This window comes from Pholis gunnellus, assembly GCF_910591455.1.
Source record: "Pholis gunnellus genome assembly, chromosome: 1".
NCBI lineage: Eukaryota > Metazoa > Chordata > Actinopteri > Perciformes > Pholidae > Pholis > Pholis gunnellus.
This window is the reverse complement of record NC_136528.1, coordinates 26229074-26254706: the sequence shown is the minus strand read 5'-3', so window position 1 is coordinate 26254706 and position 25633 is coordinate 26229074. Positions and strand designations below refer to the sequence as shown.

The 25633-nt window shown below is 43.9% G+C and overlaps 1 protein-coding gene across 15 annotated transcripts in view; it reads left to right on the top strand.

Moving 5' to 3' along the window:
• The window catches only part of baz2ba (bromodomain adjacent to zinc finger domain, 2Ba), a 63461-nt gene extending 38561 nt beyond the window's left edge, over positions 1 to 24900 (top strand). Inside the window, exons 4-38 of one of the 15 annotated variants that reach the window (XM_079159248.1) lie at positions 1 to 3; positions 139 to 300; positions 938 to 1134; positions 1254 to 1466; positions 1645 to 2271; positions 4058 to 4814; positions 5206 to 5475; positions 6389 to 6449; positions 6598 to 6706; positions 7544 to 7645; positions 8190 to 8412; positions 8974 to 9066; positions 10039 to 10100; positions 10381 to 10446; positions 11133 to 11198; positions 11451 to 11495; positions 11823 to 11849; positions 13698 to 13763; positions 14090 to 14230; positions 14789 to 15043; positions 15373 to 15596; positions 16078 to 16152; positions 16233 to 16464; positions 16560 to 16622; positions 17204 to 17348; positions 17713 to 18518; positions 18666 to 18918; positions 19175 to 19330; positions 19608 to 19768; positions 19868 to 20196; positions 20799 to 20931; positions 21027 to 21173; positions 22008 to 22309; positions 23131 to 23274; positions 23437 to 24900. The exon at positions 1 to 3 is cut by the window's left edge and continues 189 nt beyond it. In XM_079159248.1, the coding sequence (XP_079015374.1) occupies positions 1 to 3; positions 139 to 300; positions 938 to 1134; positions 1254 to 1466; positions 1645 to 2271; positions 4058 to 4814; positions 5206 to 5475; positions 6389 to 6449; positions 6598 to 6706; positions 7544 to 7645; positions 8190 to 8412; positions 8974 to 9066; positions 10039 to 10100; positions 10381 to 10446; positions 11133 to 11198; positions 11451 to 11495; positions 11823 to 11849; positions 13698 to 13763; positions 14090 to 14230; positions 14789 to 15043; positions 15373 to 15596; positions 16078 to 16152; positions 16233 to 16464; positions 16560 to 16622; positions 17204 to 17348; positions 17713 to 18518; positions 18666 to 18918; positions 19175 to 19330; positions 19608 to 19768; positions 19868 to 20196; positions 20799 to 20931; positions 21027 to 21173; positions 22008 to 22309; positions 23131 to 23274; positions 23437 to 23593 (6872 nt within the window). In that variant the 3' untranslated portion in view covers positions 23594 to 24900. Of the gene's footprint in view, positions 4 to 138; positions 301 to 937; positions 1135 to 1253; positions 1467 to 1644; positions 2272 to 4057; positions 4815 to 5205; positions 5476 to 6388; positions 6450 to 6597; positions 6707 to 7543; positions 7646 to 8189; positions 8413 to 8973; positions 9067 to 10038; positions 10101 to 10380; positions 10447 to 11132; positions 11199 to 11450; positions 11496 to 11822; positions 11856 to 13697; positions 13764 to 14089; positions 14231 to 14788; positions 15044 to 15372; positions 15597 to 16077; positions 16153 to 16232; positions 16465 to 16559; positions 16623 to 17203; positions 17349 to 17712; positions 18519 to 18665; positions 18919 to 19174; positions 19331 to 19607; positions 19769 to 19846; positions 20197 to 20795; positions 20932 to 21026; positions 21174 to 22007; positions 22310 to 23130; positions 23275 to 23436 lie in introns of all 15 variants that reach the window. The other 14 variants (XM_079159256.1, XM_079159253.1, XM_079159255.1 and 11 more) reach the window with 14 other exon arrangements.
• The last annotated feature ends 733 nt before the right edge of the window (positions 24901 to 25633 follow it).

Here is a 25633-nt window from a genome sequence, read left to right as displayed (position 1 = left end):
CTGGTAAGACAAACGACTTTTGAGTGTTGGGTTCAATTGACTAAATGGGAATGGATCATTAATTCTCCTCTCCTCTCCTCTCCTCTCCTCTCCTCTCCTCTCCTCTCCTCTCCTCCCCTCCCCCCTCCCGTCCAACAGAGTGGTGGCGAGCCGCTGAGGCCCATGGACGGGGAGCTGCTGCCTTTCTCCCTTCTTTCATCACTTTCCCTCCCTTCTTCAGCCCTCACATTCAGCCCAACCACAGCGCCAGTCCTGTTCAGATCAGGATGCCCGGCAAGAATAGCCATGCCCCACCTAAAGGTACAGCCCTCCCCTGAAGACCCATTCATTTGATCCTCACAGTTACATTGTGAACACAGACAATTGGTTATTGTAATAGACATAGCGGGAGAGAAGCAGGTGACAAAGGAGCATTTCTATTTGTTTTAAATGAAACATCAACATATCCTTATAGTAATATCATCAAGTGTTAAGTGAGTGTTGAAGTACGTGAATTAATCTGTTACTTTTCTAAGAGGCATTTTTTTTGTCCCTCCTCTCCCACCTGTGTGTGTGTCTTCTTCTTCCACAACCTAAATCCACTTTGTCCTATGATGAGATTTCTCCTTTTCAAGACAGATTTAATGACTTTCAGCACTCACTTAGTGATTCTGTCAATACCCCCCCCCCCCGTGTTCCCTCTCGTAATCTCTGTTTCTTTCACTCTTTTAATTTCACAGTATCTTTTAATTTATCTTTTATTACGTAAACCAGTCATGTTGGACTTGTGCCTTGCGCAGCCAGCATGTTTGATGAGATACACGTATAAATCAATATTTTTATTAGCCTTGTTCCATTTCTGCCGTTAGTTCCAGATATTTCATTATCCCGCGTAGCAAAGTTCTCTGGAAAAGATGGAGCTGATTATTAATACGGCAGATCTGGTTTGTGTTTCCAGGGGTGAATGGGGCAGTAAACGGCAGCGGGGTCTATCCTCACACCACACAATCAGGGAGCTTTTCTGCGAGTCCTGCTCCTGTCCAGGCATCGACCAAGACAACCAAAAATTCAGATCCTTCTAACAGTCGCCGTAGCAGCCCTCAGAGCAATCCAGCAGAGTTGGCGGACAAGCCGATCCACAAAACTAAAGAGAAGGTCAGTACTGAAACTTTATCCCTCAGTTTTAAAAAGACGTGACGCATGAAATGCACAAGTAATGCATTAATTACAGTGTGGCTGATTCTTGCTTTTTTTTGTTCTCTCTCTCAACTCAGAAGCCACGGAAGAAGCCAGCAGACACTTGTGTGGCGAGCAACAGTGACTCAGGCACTTCCTCAGACAGCTCAAGTGACGGGTCCCTCAGCAGTGATCTGGAAGACCTGGCGGAGGATGACGAAGACGACGATGATGACGACGAGGATGACGACGAAGAGGACAAGCAGAGTGAAATATCAGACTCGGAGAAGCGGTCAAAGAAGAAAACAAAGGTTTTTTTTTAAGTATTTTTTTGGTAAACTTGAAAAATAGAGACAAAGGAATCTGTTTTTTTTGCGATTGCAAAGCAGGAAGCCAGCTAAATAGGACCCAAAATGTTGAATGAATTCAACTTAATGCCCATACCTAGAAGCTATGTTTTAACAGTTCTTTTTTTCATTTCCTCCCCAGGTTTTGATACCAAGCACTGGAACTACAAAGACTAACAGACCACTCTCTGGGGAACCCCATGACAAGAAAGACACCAAGGCCCAGAAGGTCTCCTCCAACCCCCCAAACCTTGTGCCCTTCCCCTGCTCTGCCTCCCCTCCGGCCTTGTCCCAAACCTCGCCGCTGGCCCTGCACAGCTCCAGGTCCCGGACAGAGGGGCCACAGCAACACTTCAGTGTGATCCAGTCCACTGGCCTGGCTGCCAACTCAAAGCCCCTGGCACTCCTCTCTCAGCCCCGCAGGGAGTTCTCACCATCTTCCTCCCCCATCGCCCTCACCACGTCTCCGAAGGCCCTCTCCAGCACTACCTCTCCCAAACCTCCCAAACTGCTGCCCTCCTCCTCCCCCCAGCACCTGCCCCTCTCCCTCTGCTCCTCCCCAAAGCCTCTCTCCGTGCCCTCTCCACCTCGCTCGACTCTCCCGCTGCCTACCTCCCCAAAACCCTTTGGTTCGACCTCATCTGTAAGAAGCTCCCAGAAGTCCTCGCTGAAGCCTCCTCGGCGCTCTGTTCCTGGCTCTGCCAAATCCAACAAGAGGAAACAGCTGGAAGCTTCACTTGCGCAGATCAGTGAGTTCAGGCTTAAACAGGTAAGCCACCCTGATACCAGCAGTTGAATACTGCCATTTTTTTTACCATATCCACGCAAGTGAGACACACTATTTCTGAACAGTCAGCTTTAGTGAGCAAAGTTATTCCTATCAACTTGACAGTAATGAATTTATCCACTGGAGCTTAGTTTGCGGTTGGAGTCCTCTGTTTTTCTTCATCAATACCACTCCACTACCAGCACCTCTTTTAATCTGGTGGCCATTTACCACATGTGTTTCACACAACATCCACGCAAGCAACATCTGTAGACAGTCACAGAACTGCTGCTGGTGAGGCTGCACACTCAATTAAAAAAATATAATCATTGGCTGTTGCAATTTCCCATTCACATGAGGCTGTGATTTTGTATCATGTTTTAAAGGGCCTCTTTAAAATTGCCCCGAGCAACAACTGCAGTTGGACATCAGAGAGAATCTTTGTTTTGTACAGTTGATTTAGGAGGCAGTGCTTGTTTGAGTAAACTGTTGGACATAGAAAAACAACTAGACATCTAAGATAATTGAATGTTTCTATTTATACATGTACATGACAGTCCTGAGTTCCTGTGGATAAGTAAATGTCTTGTTATTGTCTACTGTAGTTAATAACTATATTTGTACAGATGGGTAATTGCTATTGTGTAATAGACACTAATGTTTAAAACATGCACTCTGCAACCATTTATCACACACTCCAGCCCTCAAGTAAATGCTAAGTCCCTAACACAAGGTAATGTGGTATCTTCACAACTGAATGAAGTTTTTACTTTAGATTGTGTAATGTACTGTACCGGTTTATTTATTTGGTTCGCACCTTCTAACATCTTATATCTTGTATCAAGATCTAGCTTATTAATCTCTATGATCTTCATTTTCATTTTGTGTTTTAACAGCTTTTGACTGATTAACTGTGGTTACACAGTGATTGCTCTACTGCTGCAAAGTTTAGCCTGTTGATGAAATGGTTAATGATTTTAGTTTCGTTCCCATTCTGAAGCACACTTTGTGTCTGCACACATGCTACTGTATTATTCATGCTTTTCGTCGGTTCAGATGGTATAAAAATTGACATTTTTCTTTGCCTTTACGACACAAATTCCCTTTCTTCAGATGAAATATGAATGGCACCACAGTAATCAATAAGCTAAACCTTTTAAGATCAGCTTATTCTGTGAAAATCATTTCCCCTTTCCTGTTTTACCAGTATAGAGAAGTTTACAACGAGCTGAATTCCCCCTGTGGTTTCAGCACTGTTACTGTATTTCATGGTCTGTGAAATTGATTTGTTTCACTTCATATCACATCCAGTTGAAAGTGCAACATTAAAGTCTAACCTGCTTTTGCTTAAACACAGATTGAACCAAACTTGTCATCAGTGTAAAAAAAAAGGCAAACATGCCCAGCTGCATGATGATAATGATGATGGAGCTTTTCCAATTTGCAGACAAAGTAAATCCAATATTAGAGAGATCCTCAGTCTCTTTTTGTGAACTTGGTCGAGTACAATGCCTTTGGTTATTGCATTTATGTTCTTTTTGTTTCCCAGAAAAGGGCTTAGACCGTTAACTGTACCAGTGTTCAGCATTGTAGTTTTGTCACCTGCTCAAACAATCAACAGCAATGCAAACTGACAGCTTGGGCAACTCCACTTTGTCCCGTTTCTTTTCCAATTTTTTTCCCCTAACCTTTCTTTGTTCCTCCCATTCTGCCTTTCCCTCTCCCTCCCTCCCTCCCGCTGAATCCCTGCCTCTCCTTGTTCTCTCCCTCTCTCCTCCTCTGTTCCCAGACTCTCATGTCCCAAGGGCAGACATTCCCAGCTGAGCTAAAGAAGCAGCAGCAAGGTCCAAACAAGTCTCCCAAGAGGACATCTCTGTCTTCATCGCCGTTGCCTCCTCCACCCCAGAACAATCACTCCAACCTCTTCCTCTCGAGTGCCCTGCTGGGGCTCCCCGAACCCCACCACCCCAATGGAGTCATCCAAAGCATCACTCAGGACGCACCTTTGGCCCTCATCACCAAACCTCGCAAAGACTCCGCCTCTCAAGGCAAGTCCCCTCAGTGCGACTCCGATGCCGGGTCGATGCCTGTCAATCTGAGCACAGGGGCGAGCAGGACCCAAGCAACTGCCCAGGCTGGGCCTCCGTCACAGCCCTCCACTACCTCACCCCATGCCTCAGGCCATGGATCCAGAAAGAACAAGACCCCCAAGGGTAAGGCCCAGACACCCGGGCTGGGACAGGGACAGGGACAGGGACAGGGACAGGCAGACCCTTTAGCTGCCTGGAAGGGCTTCTCTCAGAACCATCTGGTACAGTCTCTAGTAGATTTGTTTCGTGGAGGAGAGCCCGGGATCGGGATTCCTGGAGTTAGTATCCCTGGAGTTGGAATTCCCGGAGTGGGGATCCCTGGGACATTTAACCCCACAGCCGGTCTCCCGGCTAACAAGGAATCTGACGACTCGGGAGATGACGATGATGACGAGGATGACGACCTTGAGGAGGAGGAGGAGGAGGATGAAGAGGACACAGATGATAGTCTGTCAGGTATGTAACTTCTATAAACAGGAGCAAAAGTAACTTTCACAGTTTAACAATGAGCTGATCATTAAGATATTCACATCAATGCTGCAACTAACAATCGTTTTGTTTATCAGATACTCTTCTGATCATTTTCTCAGTTAGTCAATTAATTATCAGGTCTATGAAATGACAAAAGTGGGAAAAAGGGACTTCTCAAAGTCCAAGGCGATGTCACTGAATTGTTGGCTTTGTCCAAACAACAGTCCAAAACCTAAAAACGTTTAGTTTACTATCACATAAGACAAAGAAAAGCCACAAATCCTCCCAGAGGCTGGAACTACACAGTGTTCTGTATTCTTTCCTGAAAAACAACTGAATGGATCCTTACCCACTTTGCTCTGGACTCCCATTTCAGAGTCTGACAGCAACTCAGACAGCGACGTCTCTGGGAAGAAAGTGAAGGAGTTAAAGCTGCTGCCGTCTGGGTCATCCAAAAAGGAGATGACTCCTCGCAGGCTAACCAAAGGCCCAGAACTACTGAACACCTCAACCAACCACACCGCCACCAGCTGCTCCCCCCTCAACCTACAGGTCATCAAGACTCCCACCATTGTCACCAGCTCCAGTGCCTTGGCCTATCACAGCTCTCCAGGCTCTTCCTCCTACAGCCTAGCCTCTCCATTAGGTAACGTGTTGATGAAGGATGGCTTTATTAGGGTCCCATATGAGGAAAAAAAAGTGTTGAAAATAAAGCTTTGGTTGTGATGTGTTGCAGAAGAGGATGACGTGAGGGATTTAAGAAGTTACGTGTTAATTAAAGTAAAAGAGTTAATTGGGTGACGTCTGTTGCTCCTCCTGTTCTTTCACTGTCTTATTGTGAAAAGCAGATATTTCATTTAATCTCCCAGGCATATACAGCACCACAAAAAAAAAGCTATTGCAAACAGCAGAGGCCCTGTTTGTTAACAAACTCTTGAATAACGTCATAACCCATCATCCTCAGATGACGAGGGATTGTTACTTTTCGGCAGGCAGTAAGGCGGTTGGTGGCCATGGACTAACCCGAGCTCTCAGGTCCTGTAGGGGCATGCCTAAGAGCCCTGACAACTGGTTTGGCACAGCAACAGGATTAACGTCTGCCTTCTTTCAATGCAGAGAGGTTACCCAGATCAGAGGAAATTAGACACGTGTAGCTTGCCGGGAATAATCCAAGTAGATTTTCCAGTCTTTCCTTGTCTATAATTAATTTTCTTTTCTCCTATGCCTTTCTTAAATGGACTCTGTTCGTCAGACATTACCACACAATGTAAAACCCCTCCTGTGTTCATGCATATCGGGCTTGGCATTTTAGTTTTATGATTTGAAAATGCCAGTCTGGAGAATTGAGCGTGTATTTAACTTCTGTGGTCACATAAGACTGGTAAATGCGGTTTTGAAAGGCCAGTGCAGTGCGCATACACGTGCATGTTCTTGGTTACCTGCCAGGTGTGATTACCGGTGAGTTCAGACGCGTCGACTTGCTGCTACTGCATGTGTGTGAGGTCTCCGGCCGTAGGTTGTGCTGACAAATTGATGGTTGATCTCTTGTCTCTCCACAGGCTTAGGGAAGAGGAAGAGGGTGATGGATGAGAAGGAGTTGATGATACCTCTGGAGTTGGGGTATGTACAAGAGGCTGAGAGAGAGAGAGAGACACCTATCATGGAAGCGATTCACTGTCAGAGTGCTCACATCCGTGCTTGCTCACAAATGTACGACACACCGTTTGTCTGAACGACCGTGTTATTGCTTCCTTCTTCAAAAACCCAGGTGGCGGAGAGAAACAAGAATCAAGTCACTGGCCGGGCGGTCACAGGGCGAGGTGGCCTACTACGCCCCGTGTGGCAAGAAACTAAGGCAGTACCCAGATGTGATGAAGGTACCACGGCCTCGCCGTGCTGTGTGTAGTCTGCACCCGTGATACGGAAGCAAATGTTACGAGGCGTACAGATGAGCAGTTCGGGATTGAAGTGGGAGTCAATGTGGGCGGCATGGTTTGTGATTTATTACGGAGGGATATTTTTTGCTCATACTTGCAAACACTGCTCATCCACATCGCTCAAACAAATGCTTCTGTATCAGGATTAGTTGTCTATGCTACCGCTCCAGCTGCACTCCACCCCTACCCCGCTTTCTGTGACCCCAATAGTGTGAGATGATATTCTTAGATTCACTTCTTCTGACACTTTTTTTTTCACCTCTACCCCCCCCCCCCCCCCCCCCCCTCCCCCCCCCCCCCCCCTCCCCCTGACCCCCCCACACACAAAAAGATTAATGGTTAGTGTTGGGATGCACAGCTTTGGCCCCATTTGTACGGTACATTATAGTCTATAATCTTCTTTGTTTGCTTCATCAGAAGCTCAACTACGCTAATCGTCTTTGAGCGGAGTAGCGCATGGAGAAAAATGTGTACTCAGTAACATTCCCTCACTGCTAGTCAGTTATTTGGCAGTAAAAAAAAGCCTAGCATGGCCACAGATAAATAATAAAGGGCCTGAATTGTGCACCCCAAGGTCAGAACCGTTTTTCTCTCCTGAGAGCTTTTGCTCTTTTTTTGTCCCCTGGCTTTTAGAATGATTAGTAGCACTGCACAGATGCACACTGCAACCCATAGACTCCCTCCAATCTAGTGCTTCCCAGATGCTTTTCAATGTCGCTAATTTCACAATTTTTTTTTCTGCCTAAACCAACGCCATTATTATTTTCTCTTCTATAGTATCTATCCAGAAATGGAATAAGTGGCATCACGCGCGATAATTTTAGCTTCAGTGCAAAGATAAGGGTTGGTGACTTCTATGAAGCCAGAGAAGGACCCCAGGTGACTGCCTTTCATCTCTCTTTCTCTCTCTTCGTGATCCCTGTTCATCTTTTCATCTAGCGGCAGGCAAAGCATCATGCAGCAGTCGCTGTCAGGGCATGAATAGGAATCAACCAAAACCCTCAGTAGTCCTAGTTCATAGACCTCTCACTGTGCATGGATAAATGCAGTAATCAGCTGACATTACTTCCACAGGTGACCAATGATATTTGCCATGTTATGTGTGGCACGTGTTACAAAGATATAAAATCTGAGAAATGGATGTGTGTATTATTGGAAGCAGGATAGAGAAAATGCATAAAGTGCTGAGGGGCCAGAGAAAAACCAGATAGAAGAGGACAGATCAGTAAATGTGTACTTCTTATTTAATGCATTGTTTAGCCAGCTTTTACTGTGTGTTATAGAAAATGTAATGCTATTTTATTTAATTCATTTATCTCACGCTTAAATTGTTCCATAGTCACATAAAAACATGAATGTTAACATATCGTTCACCTCTCCGCACCCCGCCCAATCTCTCCATCGCTACGTTCTCTCTCTCTAGGGTTTACAGTGGAGCCTGTTGAAGGAAGAGGAGGTCATTCCACGCATTTTGGCGATGGAAGGTCGTAGGGGTCGCGCTGGTAGTTCAGACCGCCAGTTAGCGGGCGAAGGTGGCAAAGGCTCCCGACGGAGGAAGGGGCGGCCCCCTAACGTGGGCGATCCGCTGGTGCCCGAGGGCCCCAGTCCCAGTGAGGTCAAACTCCTGCGCAAACTAGAGGCTCAAGGTTAGCACAGGAAATGAGCCCTGAAATATGTTTGTCACAAGTGTGTGTGTGTGTCATTAATCAACCAGCCGTTATTCAGGTAGAGGAGGTGAAGGAAGGGGTTAATGTTTTAAAGTCATTTTTTTATGTCATGCTTGTTTGTTAGATCCACCTACTTCATATGCAGTAAACCACATACTTTTCAAGATGAATCGGCTTTGTTGTCATGTCTTTTTTGATGTCGCTAGGCTTTTCTTTGGCTTTGATAATAACATAACTATGCTGTTATTACAAAGTAAAACCTTTTCTACTCTGGCACCAACTGGCTGGTAGTCATTTCCACCCTTGTAAAAACATTTTAATCTTTTTGTCTGTTTTAAATGTTAATGGACACATTTCATAAATATATGTTAATCCTTTCAGGGAAAATTGGTTTTGAGTATCTGTACCTAATTTTGTCCAAATTTCACAAAAAGCCAAAGAATTATCTCAGTCAAAAGTGCAAGGTCAGGCTGCAGTAGTATTTAGGTATTCTCTTGAAATGTTCACACGGACAATGTCTTTCTTCACCCCTCTGTGCAGAAATAGCCCGACAGGCCACCCAGATGAAACTGATGAGAAAACTGGAAAAGCAGGCACTGGCACGTGCAGCCAAAGAAGCTCGGAAACAGCAAGGTAAACCCAGGTTTCTTTTTTTGCTCAGTGCTGTAAGGATGATAGTCGTGGTTTTACGGTTGGTCAGTTGGTCACTTCAAACCACGTAATGAGCATACAAACGAGCAGGGCCTCTGGGGACACGGATACGACTGTACTTACAGCCTTTGCTTGTATGTATGTTCATGTTTGTTTCCATCACTTTAAAGCGCAAGCTTTCATCTTTTTTTCCTGCTCTCATCTTTATTGCTGCCATGCTGTAAACATTATGCTTATATATGAATTCCTCCATACGATGAGCGAGCCAAAAATTCTAACCCAAGAGGTGGAAATCTGTGTGTTCTGAGTATTACTGCATGCCAGTTGACTTTTTTTCAATAATGTTACCTCTTTGAAACATTTGAGGTACTGATTTTACGTCAGTTAACGATTGCATTGAAAATAAGAATTTTGAATATAAAATGTAGTTTATGGTCTTACATTTATATTTTTTAATATGGTGTATTTATTTAAGGAAGTATACATGACTGACTTCTTTTTTAATTAACATTTAAAACAAATCGAGCGTGGCCCCCCGCAGCATTAGTACCTGGCTCTAGTATTTGAGAGCCACTGTGTGCTTATGGCTGGTTAAACTCATCTTTCTGGTTTCTATTATGCACCTTACTATTGGAAGTTAATCTCTCATACCTGAAAGGGACTTCAACATGTTACATGCTACTCTATTCTTTTTTTTAAATGTTTGTCATTGTATTAATGAGTGTGTCTGCGTCTTTTGTTTTTGTTTGGTGTGACTGACTCATCTTAGTTGTGGTCTAGTTCTCAGAATCGCTTGCACTCTTGTGTAAAATGCATCTTGATCCCAGTGCGACCACCTGAATATATATATATCTTAACAACTGTAATTCTCTCAGATATGAATACAGCTGGTTGCCCAGCTTTGTAGGCCATTTTTGCAGACACTGACATAACACTGACTTTGACTTCTTGAAGCTATCATGGCGGCGGAGGAGAGGCGGAAGCAGAAAGAGCAGATCAAGATCCTCAAGCAGCAGGTTGGTGTGCTTTACGTGTGTGCTGACAAATATTTTTCCTCCCTCTCTCCTTATCTAAGTGTCCTGACACACGTAGTCCCCGTGTGCACCGCAAGAAGTGCTGAATGGTTATTTTGTGATGCTTTAAAGCTCGCTTTTAAATTACCATCATTACTTTCCTTATTGCTGTGTCTTTGGAATAGAGTGGTTGGGAAGTGATTTCATCTGAGGATGTTTTTTTTTAATGTCTAAAATATTAAGAGATTATGTTGTGTTTTTTTTTATTTTGTTGGTTTCACAGGAAAAGATCAAGCGTATTCAGCAGATTCGGATGGAGAAGGAAGTCAGGGCGCAGCACATTTTGGAGGTACAGAATCTGATCCAACAGCACCTCTGATTAAGCAGAACATTCCTGGATAGCTCCAGCCCCTCAGTCTATAGTGTTTTAATCTTCCTAAAGCTCATTACTGAACAGCAGCATGCATTGGAGGGAGTTGCGTCTTCTTAGGCATAATTCCACATGGAACTAATGCTAAATTGGTCTTGGTTGACGGCTGTTGAATATTAAAATGGCTGTTGCTGCCTCTTCAGCCCTTATTTAAATTGGACAGAAAATACTTTTTTTCTTCAGAAAACAGTAACAGTTTAGCATAAGTGGGTCGAGAGAAAAAAAAAAAGGTGCTGTTTTCCACACACACAAACACACATGCAAAGATGCATGCACATCCGCACACACACACACACACATATGCAGGCGCACACAATTATACCGTAGGAGCTTCAAAGTGTTTTAGCAGGACTAAATCAATTTTGAGTTGACACGGTTGACAAGCCACTCTTAACGGGAGGCTTCAACATTTTTACAATTAGGTGTTAAAGAGATACATTATTCATTTGCTGTGTTTTACAAATTTGACTGGCATTCAGGAGCTTAAAATCTTTGCTCAAACCAGAAAACTGCAAACAATCAGTTAAAGTGCAGCAAAGCCCTCACCCAAGACTGATTGATATGTGTCTGTCTCTGTGAATCTTGACCTTAATCTGTATTCATAGGCCAAACGGAAAAAGAAGGAAGAAGTCGCCAATGCCAAAATATTGGAGGCTGAAAAACGGATAAAGGTGTGTTTGCACTTTTTAAATAAATCCCTTGAAACAGATGCATCCACCGTTTTTGATCAAAACCCACATTAATTAGATTATTTCATACGCACCATGATGTGGGCTCTTATCCACCTTCGAAGTAGCTGGCAATATAATTAGAGCGGCCCTTTGAGAAGGGCTGAAATTCCATCAGTCTGTAGTGATTTTCATGATATTGGCACAATGGAAGCATATTGATTTTTCTCTCATCTTCTCTTTCTTGCCTTCAAGGAGAAAGAGTTGAGGAGACAGCAGGCAGAGATCCTCAAACACCAGGTAGGCATTCACGCCAACTTGCTCTGCCTCTTGAACGTAATAGTTACTGCTGAATAAAACCATTTACCTCAGACTTCACTTGAATAGAAATTTGACAGGTGTGTGTGTGTGTGTGTGTGTGTGCGCGCGAGTGTACGTGTGTCTGAGTGTATTTGTGCATCTATGTGCATTTAAATACAAGGCATGTGTGAGTATATACGTAAATGTGCTTAATTACCAAACATCCATTTAATGAAAGCCTTCAGTGTTTCTCTTTATTAAACGCCATGCTTTGTGGTATTGGATATTATTTCTGTTCCATAATATTTTGCCAACTCTCTCCGCCAGGAGTTGGAGAGGCATAGACTAGATATGGTATGGGTATGTTTATTTTTGTACATCTAACACCTGCATCGTGTAACTGGTTGTGTTATGGTTGTCATAGCAATGCATTAAGTGTAGCACTGGCTGCTGTCATACTACATTCTTCTGCATGGCTTTCCAGCAAAACCAACAAAAGAGAAAAAGAGTCAGTATGCTGCCTCCATCTGCTCGTCCTGAGGGACAACTGACCCTGTCACGGTGGCCAGGCAGCTTCTGTCCCCCTCCCCCATCCTCCCCCTCCTACTCAGAATGCATTGCAAAGGCTGCTAGCCAATCCACACTCACTGTCTCAAAGTGCACTCGAGGAGTTTCCATCCATCACATACATTGTCTAACCGTTGTATTGGAGTAGCCTGTGTTACCCCATGAGTGCTTGACGATTTCGGCCCAGACATTGAGCTTGTGTGTGTTCGTCCGTGCATCTGTTCTGCAGTCCACAGAGTGCTGGACTTTAACCTGCCCCATCCCAGCCTCTCTGTCATTCACTGTTCCTGTACTCCGCACAAATAATGAAAACAGCTACCGAGAATCATTTTGTCTTTATGGTGGAGATACTTCCTGGCAGATTCCCCCGCCCGAGTTCGGTGACGGTGCGGCACAATCTTCGCTTGCTAATAGACCTGATCAATTGTTAAACAACAATATAGTTAATTCCACCACGGGGACAATAATGATTCTGTGTAGTATTTTATTTTGTCCTGGCTGTCCTGCTTGTCCTCACTCATACACAGTCACAGCTGAATCTAAAGGTCTGCCTATCTGTTTCTTAGTGGACTCTTGAGCCGATTGTTGCTTTAACCCCTTGTACCTTCCCTCAGAGCAAACTGAGATACATGATATAATCCTGGTATTTACGGTTGTCACACGCAATTCCATTGCTTTTGATTCGCTGTAGCTTGTTATCATAATACCCCTCAACATATTCATTGTGTTTGATGAAGTGGAAAGCTCGAAAAAGCTGAATGCCACAGTCTCTATGTCCTTTTTGAAGTTCTCCATTTGTAGATAAATCAAACCAATAAGGACACAGAAATACAGTAGCAGAGTGCTTGGCATCTAGCCTGTTTTGTTTATCACAATGACAAAACAATCCTCACAAACTAGCCCATTTCAGTCACTATGTGCTGGAAATGTCCTTGGCAAGCCCTAATAGTGGCAATTGTGTGTTTCTGGTGGATCACAGAGGGAATGACAGCCTGATACGGTGGAGCGGGAAACCTAAAGAGATCAAATAAAATGATAGTCAGTCACCAGTGATTCCTGTGCCCTTTTGCAGTAGACTGTGTATCATGCACCAAAGAACAACATAGATGTCTCATCCTCGGCAGTCACATACTGTGCTAATACTTACGCTGCCAAAACCACTGAGGTGGAACAGTCTGTAGCTGGTCTTTACCATCTATTCCTATTTGTCGTCCCCCTGGCCAAATATTAAAAAAACATTAACACTGCCTCATGTAATATAATTTATTATTTTGATCATGCCAATGTGGCACGTCTGAAGACTTCTGGCAACCAGCATTTTGTTGCTTTTGTTGTGTCAGCTTTAGTTTAGAGGCGCCGCCACCGATTCCAGCTGCTTCTCTTTTTTGAGCCTGTCATCACATCTACTTTGTACCGCATCTCTGTGTTGCTTTTTGGTTGTCATCGTATTACTGTACTCTTCACTTATGCTTCCACCATACATGTGAAGCATCGTTTTGTGTCTGTTCAAGTACGGTGCCTCTATTGAATTTAGCGCATCGCAATTTTGCAACAATGCATACTAAATTCAGTCGACCTTGAGTGCTGCATGTGCAATGTGTGCTTGTTAATGTGCCTGTGTTTCTGCCACTCTAGGAGAGGGAGAGGAGGAGGCAACATGTAATGCTGATGAAGGCGGTTGAGGCTCGCAAGAAAGCAGAGGTAGCCCACAGTCCACTCCATAAAAAGAGCCTAAGTCATTATTCCCCGGATGGATTCCCGCTTTCTCTCCTTTTTGTGCCCTCTTTCCCTCCGTTCATTTTTTTTTTTTTCTCCACACTTTCCAAGTCAAAAGATTTTGGCCCTCAAGCACTTTTCTTTTGAATGCACAGCAGCATTAGGCTGAATTCTAATACTGCTCAGCAAAGTCAAGTAAACCTTCCTGTCTGTTTTCACACACACACACACACACACACACACATGCATACACAATAATGCACACGCACGCTGTGCTTCCTTAATGCTCTCTTGAATTTTGGACTCTCCAGGAGCGCGAGCGCTTGCGGCAGGAGAAAAGGGATGAGAAGCGCCTGGACAAAGAGCGTAAACTGGAGCAGCGGAGGCTAGAGCTGGAGATAGCGAGGGAGCTGAGGAAGCCAAATGAAGACATGTGTCTGTCTGATCACAAGGTAGTTACGAAAGAAGCTCATCCGCTCAGCGCTGTGGGTTTAAAGTTGATCACTCAAAGGAAAACAGACAGTGCATGCATTGATGTACTGGATATTGTCCGTTTTTCTCAATAAGGTGCTTTTATACATTAAATTAGGGCAGGAGGGGGCACAGTCACAACATTTGTGTCAGCTATATTATTATTATTGTTATTATTATTATTATTGTTATTGTTATTATTATTATTATTATTATTAGCAATAGTAGTACGTTTAACGTTTTTTTTATGGTCAGTACTTACAATAAGACCACATGGTAGTGAGCATTTCTATGTGTGGAGGTGTGTGCCCCCAAGTGGTAAAATGAGAGTATTACATAATGTAGAAAATAAGCCGTCATCACTGTAAATTTCAAAGCACCATCTTGATAACAGTCAACAGGTGTGAGATGTAATGACAGCTTTACTCTCATTTTCCCACAGCTGTTCAAATCACAATTTTCTGTCGTCCAAATTGGATTGAATGTCTCTCACAGTGACACATACAGCACCAATCCTTTACCTACTTTCCTTTGCGCAGCCTCTCCCTGAGTTCTCCCGGATTCCTGGACTCATCCTACCAGGACGCGCCGTGTCTGACTGCCTGATGCTGATGCAGTTCCTGCGAGGCTTCGGGAAGGTGTTGGGCCTTGATTTGAATGCGGATGTGCCCACCCTGGGCATGCTGCAGGAGGGCTTGCTCAATGTCGGGGACAGCATGGGCCACGTCCAGGACCTTCTGGTCAAACTGCTTTCTTTGGCAGTGTGTGATCCTGGTTTGCCACCTGGACAAAGGGTGAGCTAGTTCAAAGTTCATTAAGTGGTACTTACGTGCAATTTTGAACCACTGAAACCAGCTTGAGAATTAAACCCAAGACAGATTGCTCAATCCAGTAGTTTCAGTTCACATATATTGTTTTGCATGCCAAACGTATGACATGTAACAATAAATATGATTTTGTTATTCTTTAGTTTAGAGGTTTATTTTAGTTTTAGTATTTAGATTTAATGTTTAAGTACTTATTAATGCATCATCAATAAATACAAATGAATTAAATCAACTTACAGTCATCAAGGAAGTGTTCATTAACTTGACCTCTTTGGCGTTCTCTCCTTCTCTATCAGACAAAAACGATGCTGGGGGACCACCTGACCAACGTTGGCATCAACAGGGATAATGTGTCTGAGGTGCTACAGATGTACATGGGAGCACATTGTGCCAATACAGAGCTGGCCCCTTTGGCCCTCAGTCTGAAGACCAAGGCCTTCCAGGCCCACATGCCTTCCCAGAAGGCCTCAATCCTGGGCTTCCTGGCGAATGAGCTGGCCTGCAGCAGAGCTGTTATCAGGTATGAGAAGCAGCTGAGACTGTCCAACTGAGCCCTGTACTTGTTTTCTTAATATACTCTGCATTAGTGTCACATTGTTGAATGGTTATTAAGTTGTCTACAATACTTCCTCTACCTTTGGATTCACATAATAAAAATTAGAAACACAACACTGCTTTTCACCAGGCTCTCACTAAAAGAATATATTCATTCACCATGTTCTCTACATGCTCTTATTGTGCTTAACACTTATTCATTAGCCAATAATGGTGTGTTTTATTGATGCAGTGAAAAAAAGCTTAATAAAGCGGCAGTAGGGAGAAGTCATTTTCTTTTTGATTGTAAGGGAATTATGCAAGTTAATAATTTGTGCTCCGGGATACCACTTATTGAGCTTTTATCTGTTATTCAATATATTTCTTGCTACTTTCTGAGAATACTAAAAACATTGACGTACTTAGGCAAAAATGTAACTTGACAGAATTATGTTTCCTCTTCCCAGTGAGATTGACAAGAGCCTGGATCAGATGGCAAACATGAGGAAGGACAAGATCATTATGGAGGGAAAACTGAAGAAGTAAGTTTTCTGTGATCCTAAAATAAAAATGCCTTGATTCTCTGTCCACCGTCACGCTAAACCTGACTGTGTTTATAAAGGTTGAGGACCATTCATGCCAAACGCACCGGGAGGAGGGAGGCTAGTATGGGTGTTGAAGAGAACCAGTCCATTGGCACTCCGTCCTCTGTCGTCAAACGCAAGAGGAAACTGGGCGGAGACAGCGACGATGAGGATGAAGAGGATGACGACAGTGATGACCAGGCAGAGGACGAGGACGACGAGGAGGAAGAAGAAATAAAGAAGGTTAAAAAAGTGGAGACGTATGATGAGGTAAAAAAAAAAAGGGAAAAACGATCGATCCATTATCAAAACTGACCTTTGAGGGTTGCTCACAGACACTGACTGTGTTTGTTTTGTCCTGTCAGGATGAAGTTGACCAAGCCACCAGTCTGGAGGAGCTGGAGAAGCAGATAGAGAAATTAGCCAAGGTTTGTTCTTATACGGCATCCGAAAAGGAATGCACGGTTGGTTGACACTGATAATGTGTGATTGTGTGATTAAAAACGACACACAAAAAAAAGTCTCTTAGAGAAGCAACTAAGAAAAGATAAACCACAGAAATGTTGAACACTATTGCTGTTTTTTTGCTTTCCCATAATCATTGTTCATGGTTATGCAGGACTTCACTGTATGTTGCCATGAAGATGTGTTTAATTACAATATAATACAATGCATAAGAGGTAACACCACAAACATACTACGCTCAAATAATAGATCAGATTAGGGAAAATAATAAAAACGCTACAACCTCTAAATGCTTTAATATACAGTGTGTATTGAAATAAACTATGTGTTTTGTACATATTATGAACATGTAGGCTGACAGAAGGCTATTTCCTAATGAAGGCAATAATTAGCTTAACAAATGATCTCATTAGCATAGTATGTAATGCTCAATATATCACAGTGATTACGAAAGGACACAGGGTAGCATGCGTGTCTTTTGTTTTCCATGCATATATCAAAACAATGGACCGAAAATCACAGAGTATGTTTTGTACATTTGCAGCAACATCATCAGACCAGAAGAAAGCTGTTTGAAATATCCCATTCTCTGCGCTCCATGATGTATGGCCAGGACCGTTACCGCCGCCGGTACTGGGTACTTCCCCACTGTGGAGGGGTCTTCATTGAAGCCATGGAGAGTGGAGAAGGTAGTTACAGTACAACGCACGCCAAGTGTGATGAATTCCCATGTTAAGATGCTTCAATCTGCTCGTCTGATTGCATAGCACATTTTATGCACGCTCAGTCTGGAAAATAAAAATCATCAGATTTGATGTTGCAGGAAGAGGAGGGGAGAAATGTTGCGAAAACATCTGTTTAGCTGCATGTTCAGCTGTTTTTTGAAATGTAAAATATGCTGAGGATGCTTTACTTTCTCTTAACCCTCAATGACTAAAACTATAATAATCGAACACAACTCTACTTGTCTCCCAAAAGCAAGTGGAGAATTGTTGTGATTTCAACCACGGTAGTTGTGTTTTTAGCCACATTAACAGTGCGCTCTCCCTGCAGCTCCAGAGGAACTGGAGGAGGAGCGACAGAGGAGGAGGAGAGCGGCAGAGGAGGTCAAAGTCAAAGAGGAACCTCAGGAGATCGAGCTGCAGAAGGAGAAACCCACCAGCCTCGATGGGCAGAGCATTCAAACGAGAGGCTTGGAGCACGAGAAAGAGGAGGAAAAAGAGCATGAGGGCAAGAAAAACGCCCTCTTCTACCAGCAGCCAGGCTGTGTATCCAAACTGTGCACATTCCGGGACGTCGGCAAAGAAACCGTGGTGGCAGAGGACAAGGAGAGTCCCCATGTGAGACAAAACGGCACGAGCCCCTTGGGCACTCCTGTTGTCACAACCACAGGAACATCCTCCTCCCCCACTCGCAATACCTCTGAGCCAGCAGTAGCAACAACCCCCTCCATGGTGACCACTAATGACACGACAAGCATCCCTCCCCCAGCCTCGACCTCTTTATCTGTCCCTTGCCTGCCAGCCCCGCGTGAAAGCCCAGGGAACACTCCTCCAACCTCCTTCCCAGCTCCATCTCCGTACCTCTCATTCCAAGCCAGCGACCAGCTGCTCAGAGTCCTGACAGAGAGGAGCGGACACTGGTTCAGTCTGCTCCCTCGCAACCCCTGTGACCTCACTTCCATCACCACGCCTCCTCCCGGAGCGCCCCGTGTGTCTCCCCAGGCATCCTCCACCCCAGCCAGGCCCAGATCCCCACCTCAGTCTCCTGCCCTGCCTCTCACCCCTTCTGCTGCCTCAGCCTCTGCCAGCCCGCACCACCCAGCTGGCCTCCTCAACTACCCACTATCAGCCCTGCAGGTGAGGCTGCTGGCCTGACACAAATAGAGATAGCTGTGTCTTGCACAGTTGTTTCTGCCATGTACAAGTTCACCTAACATGTGACCCTCAGTCTTGTTTCCCCCCCCAGCTTCCCTCACCCTTATGTTTTTCCTCTTTTCTCCCCAGGTGAAGTCAGCTGCTTCATTGCTAGGAGTGTCTTTCGGAAGCTGGCCCTGTGGCATGATAAGTCCCAGCCTGCCTCTGTGCAGCAGCCCCAATCCCATGCTGGGTCACTCTCTGGAGGGTAACACAGCAGCAAGTGTCTCCAGCAAGAGCGAATCCCCTTTACCGTGCATCGAGAAAACCTCATCCATGCCCTCTCCTGCCCTGGAGATGCCCAAATCCCTGGACCACGCCACACCTCGGCCTATTCCAGAGGGTGAGTGACCCAAAAGCATTGAAAGATATTAAAGTTGAGGCTGTAATCCCCCCCTGTTTTCTTAATTGAGAAGAATTCACTTGCCTGAAATACTTTCACTTGCCTGAATAATCCCAGATAATTGGGTTAGGGAATGTTCTGCTCCGCTGTACGCAATTACATTTGGGTATAACATAGCTGAATGAAGCACCTTTTTACTGTGATGTATGTTCTTTGCCATGTAGTTTTACGTGCCTGTTTGTGCTCATTGTCTCAGAGAATCTGACAGGGTGGTGGCGAGTGTCTGACATCGAGCAGCTGAGGGCTTTAGTCAGTGCCCTCCACAGCCGGGGCATGAGAGAGAAAGGCCTCCAGAGGCAAATGCAGAAATACACAGAGATCATCCCCCAGGTTTGCACCAAACACAGAGACGGTAAGTGCTTCAACACTGCCTTTAATCACAGTACACATCATACATATATATATGTACGAGTTTGATTATTTTTTACAGCAACAGTTACAGATGTTCAAACATAGAGGCATGCCCTTGATGATGAGGAATACACTGCAAACACTGTATTATTTATGACCGAGCCACATGAATATCCGCGGATGTTTGGCTTCACACTGCTCATGTGTTTACCCGCAACGGCGAGCGTGTTTGTGTGTGCATTCACGGCTGACTGATGTCTCTCGTGTCGTCCATCTAGTGGCCATGATCGAGCTGCGCGAGCTGGAGGAGAGCCAGGTCAGTGTGGAGTCCGTGCGGGGCTGGTGCGTTGAGGAGCAGGCGATGGAGATGGACATTGCCGTGCTGCAGCAGGTGGAGGAGCTGGAGAGGAAGGTCACCGCAGCCAGCCTGCAGGTCAAGGTAAAACCCTAACTTAACCCAGCACATTTAGTAAGTGGTGTCAGAAACGTGTTTTAACATGTGGAGTGGTGTGATCAGAGGCCTGATGTCCTCTCCCAGGGATGGACATTTCCAGACCCTCAATCTGAGCGAGAGGACCTGGTGTATTACGAGCACAAGCCCCCCACCAAATCAACGCCAGGGTCTGCCAACGCGGGAGACAAGGACTCCAAGGAGCACCCGGAGGAGCGTGGGGAGAAGGGCAGGGTGATGCGTCACATGGACAACCCGCTGGACATAGCAGTGACACGTCTGGCTGATCTGGAGCGCAACATCGAGAGAAGGTACCTGAGGAGCCCCTTAGGTACCACCATTCAGATCAGGCTGGATAATGTGGGTACGGTCACTGTCCCTGCTCCTGCCCCATCCACTAGTGCTGACAGGGAAGGGTAGGTCATTTCTCCAACCAAAGCTCCCCACTCTCCCACTAAGACCCTTTTCCTCTCTCTGTGTGTGCTCTATGTTTCCCATACTACTCAAACAGTGAGGGTCTTTGCTGCTTTTCACAGCAGATTTCCGTGGTGGCTTGTTGCATTTTCGTTTGTTTCTTTGGTCTTGTGCAGTTTCTTGGGTGGGGTGGGGGTCTCCACTCAGTATTATTTCCTGTACAGGTATTGTTTACTGGCTTGTTTCTTTTCTGCAGTCATCCGCATGGTGTTGTGCATCAGTAACCTTGGTTATGGGCATAATCATGTCTCCCACTGTACAGTTTACACTCTCACGGGTTTTCACTCTTTCTGCATGAAGTTTCCCTTAACATAACAAAATTGGTGTGTACCTCTCCTTGGCGCCCCCCCCCCCCCCCCCCCCAAATCCTCATGCCTGTCTCTGCACAGCTGGAGCTCTTTATGGTCTGCTGTCTTGTTGGCGGCTGGCTCAACTGATACAGTTTACTGCCTATTGTGTGTGTGTGTGTGTAAATACGCTCACATATTCACGTATACGTGCGCCTTTCTGTGCCTCATCATTTCTCATTATCTTCTCTTAGCAGCGAGGAGGAGGTGGCCCATGGTATGAAGGTGTGGAGGAAGGCTCTGACTGAAGTGCGTAGCGCTGCCCAGTTGGCCATGTGTATCCAGCAACTGCAGAAGTCTATCGCCTGGGAGAGGTCCATCATGAAAGTGGTGAGCAGCGTATTTACACCCCGCTAATTAAAAACAAGCTCTCTTCAGAAAGGGTACGCTTGTTTTTTAATGAATGCACTTGGTTTTTTTTTCAGTACTGTCAGATGTGCAGGAAGGGAGATAACGAGGACCTCCTCCTGCTGTGTGACGGCTGTGACAAAGGCTGCCACACTTACTGTCACAAACCCAAGATCACCAGTATCCCGGAGGGAGACTGGTACTGCCCGGCCTGCATATCCAAGGTATCAAGTCCATTTATAATGCAATGTCATCTCTCTACAGTTGATCACTTGTAGAGGAAATCCTAGCCAGGTTTTTGTGCATGTGTTCCTTTCACACCTTCCTCTGTAATTTAGAATTTAACACATACAGCATACAGCATTTGCATTTTTGACAGCAAAAACAGATATTTTTGTATTTAAACCCGTCGATGGATGATAGTTTGCCTCAGTGCTCACTTCAAATCAAAACATATTTATGCTCAAAGTATTTGGGCGGTTTTATGCATTCATTTGAAAGTGGACAATAGAGAGGTGAGAGTAAATAGTGGGAGAGAGAGAGAAGGTCCCCAGCCTTCAAAACAACTGCAGCGATTATACATTTCCTGTTTTGTTTCGTTTACCTTGAACTTTTATTGTCTGCAGAGTGGATTTGGCAATCATCCCATTGAGTGACAATAAAACTCTCCAATTCATAAAATTCAGAGAAATAGCATTTTATTGAAAGCTTATCATGATGTTTTTTTATTTAGATGTGAAGAAACATCATCACATTGGTGATGTAAGATATGACAAACTGAACTACGTTTTCTCTGGTTTATGCTCTTAGATGCTTGTTTAACAAAGGCGATGTACTTATGACTTCTGGTGACTATTAGTTCTCTTGAATACCTATGTTGAATACACTTACTGTAAGTCGCTTTGGATAAATGCGTCTGCTAAGTGACTGTAATGTAATGTAATGTAACTAATAGTTTAGAAAAGGCCAAAATGAATATGCTAAATCGGTCAGTGGACACTATAGTTTTAGTTTTCATTGCACCAGACTTCAAAGAATGCATTGTTTACTCTCTGCAGGCAAGTGGCCCAACTCCCAAAAACAGAAAACCTCCAAGCAAACCAGCAGCATCAAGCGGAGGAGGTGCTAAAAAAGGTGGAGAGGGGAAGAAGAACGGGAAGCAGGCAGGTAACGGAGAAGTAGCGGAGGACGACCCGGCCGGCGCCAGCGGCACGCCCAAGAAAGGAGCAAAAGACACCAGCAGGAAGAGGAAAACAGAGGAGAGCTCACCTGCTCTGCCAGCAGCCAATCAGGAGAGCCCTGTGTGTGTGAAGAGAGCCAAGACGGCTCGAGACAACAACAGGGACCTGGGATTATGCAGGTATGTGCCCCTGGCTTGTTCATACTCGTCTTTCTATTGAATCCTTCACTTGTCTATCTCCTTCTCCTAAACACTTTTACAGTTGCTGCCATCTACTGTAGGACAGTATCAAGAGGTAGTTTTCTCTTAATCAATAAATAAGTTTCCTCTGTGGTTTAACCCCTTAAATGTAAGGTCCTCTTGTAACAAATCCAATTTAGCCTTTTCTACTATAATATTAAAAGTTGTATTTTTGTCTCCATTTTTGTTTAGTGATGGTTGGTATTGGCTTATAAAAACACACATTAAAGACCATACCTTAAAAACATCCCCTAATTATTTATTTTTTGTCAGCTTGGGGGCAACAGAAACAAGCTGCAAACACGAAACTGACATTATCAGAAGAAGAAGGGGGTCCAAGAGGCCAGTAATAATATTGATTATAACCGCTGTAAAGGACCAGTGTGTAGGATTCAGGGTGATTTGTTGGCACAAATGGAAAATATTAGTCATAACTAGTGTATAATGACCAGAAACGTCTGCCGTGTTACACCGCTGCGTTACACCGCCGCGTTACACCTCCGTGTTTCTACAGTAGCCCATAACTGACAAACCAAACACTTTAGAGAGGGCCTTTCACGTCTTTACGTTACTATGCACGGTTATTCAGCCTCAACCTCAACCTCACCACTAGATACCACCAAATCCTACACACTGCTCCTTTCAAGGAAGAAAAATTCTGAACTTCCCAGAGGAAGAAAGCTCCTCAATGTGATACCCACAGCTTTTTCCTGTGTCTAACCATATGCGTGTATATGTGTCTGTGTTTGTGTGTTCAACAGGGTGCTCCTTGCTGAGTTGGAGCGGCATCAGGATGCATGGCCTTTTCTCACACCCGTCAACCTGAAATCGGTCCCCGGCTACAGGAAGGTCGTCAAGAAATCGATGGACTTCTCCACCATACGTGAGAAGCTTGTGAGCAGCCAGTAAGTTCCCACCGCCTCTGTTTGTTCTTTGTTCACCGAAAGCTTTCAGGACATCTGTACAGAATTTAAAGAACTCAGCCTGGTGTTTCGTCAGAAAACAAGTTTTAGTTACACCACAGTATGTGATCTCAACTCAAGACTTTTCTTTTTTTTTTATTCCAGGTATCAAACCCTTGAGACCTTCATCATTGATGTCAACTTGGTCTTTGATAACTGCGAAAAATTCAATGAAGACAATTCCGACATCGGTCGAGCTGGTCATAACATGAGGAAGTTCTTTGAGAAGCGCTGGACTGAGCTTCTGAAACAAACAATCTAAAAGGTCTGTTCAGATTCTCTCCATAAACCCATTCAACTTTTCATACCGGAGCACCAGGTTTTACGTGTTTTTATTTTTCTGATGGAGAATGTGGCTTTGCAGGATGGAAGAAGTCAAATCCATAATAATGAACCCATGGTGTGCATAAGATGAGATGTCACCTTTGGGGATAAAAAAAAAAAGAAAAGTCGTTACATGAGGTGCGCTGGATTTTATTACAACAGGGATAAAAGCCCCAAAGAGTCCCATAGAAATGGGGTGTCGTAGTGCAATACCATTCCCTGTCTCAGAACACTGCACTGAATTAATCCTCAACTGTCACTGGTGTGTCGGCGCTAGAAGACTTTCCACTACTTGTAAATAGTCTTTTGTTATTTAATCGTATTATAGTGAATGTATTTAATTTTGTAATAATTATTTATGAATCAAGGTCCACTTCATTTTCTATGAAAAGGAAGAATCAGCTGAACTGCTTTGAATTAAAAAAGGAATGTGTCTTTGTGTTATAATTTTTCTCCCAAATATTAAACAAAGCCAAGAAAAAAAAAACTGTTTACACTGTTCAGTGCTTTGGGGCATCAGAGGACTGTATTCATTTGTTCAAACTGTAAAACTGCATTTATTACAGGAACAGCAGACGGACAGTTAGACAATGGTGATTCATGTGTATATACTGTTTATTAATGTCAATATTATGTCTTGTTTGGAACGATGTGTAAAAATTGTTTAAGAATATTAAGATATTGTTTATGCCTTAGAATGATTGTAGCATTCTATTTTAGTGAACGTGATGAAAACATTATCATAAATATTGTTTGTACAGTATATACATATCCTCTGCAAACACTGTGGTATCCTTAATCTTGGTAGTGCCTACCCTTCCAACAGGGGCATGTAGGGGATGTTATTGTTTTTTAGTTTTGATTCTTATGACGACATCAGTTTTCTTTTTTTTTTATATGATTTCAATCCAACAAGGCCTCCAAAGTTGGACAGTGACACAGAAATCATTCCTCACCATAGCAGAAAAAAAAGGAACAACAAGCATTCAGTTATGCTTCCATGATGCATTTCCTCGTAATCTGCCACAATACAGAGGACCTAAGGCCATTTGTAACCACTGTGTTGAACCTTGCTGTGTGTTGTGGCCTGATGGAGGCAGCTAGATTTTTTTGTACCCAAGTCAAGAGTACTTGAAGTTACTTTATTTAAGATATTGTGGAATAAAAGTATCATTCTTTTGTAGGAGCTTTATTTTTCACTAGTGTGTGGCACGGACCTATTAAAAGGATGTTTTTCAACGTAAATGACTTCAACTTGTTTTATTTCAATTCTATCCTGCAGAATGGTTTTTGCAAAAGCCATCGTGTTAGATGTGTGAATGAATCCCTTTTATTCTTTATACAAGCTGAACAGTTTGGAGAAAGTTCATTTACTACCTTACTAACAAATACCTCAGTCCTGCAATGCTATCAAACACATAAAAACCTCATCAAGATCTTGTGCTCGATCAATCTGACAAATTTTGGTGGCAATAACAAAAATGCATAAAGTAAGGTGTGGAAGAAGTGTTTAGATAATTTAAACTAGCAATACCACACTGGGCAATTCTCCATTACAGGTTAAAGTCCTACATATGTAGTTTTATTTCACTTAGGAGAATGTGGAGGGAAACCGATTGGAAAGAAAATCTACTTTTCACTCAGCATGGCCCTTGTCAGTGTCATATTTGTGTGAAAAAAAATGAACATGCATTTGAATGTTGTAGCTTGTTGAGGTGGAGCTAACTGGAACTACTTTATATACGTATATACTCGTGTTCTGTCTATAGCTGTTTTTCGGTCTTAACCTGAAATGTAACCAGTAACCAGGCTGTTAATTAAATTAAATTAAAATAAAGTAAAAAGTATTTTTTTCCCCTATGAACTGTAGTAGAAGAATTAAGAAAAATAAAAGGGACATACGAATTAGACACCTCAGCAATGCCTGACGTGGGGTACACTCACTATGTTGAATTAATTATGCAAATGAATACTGAAC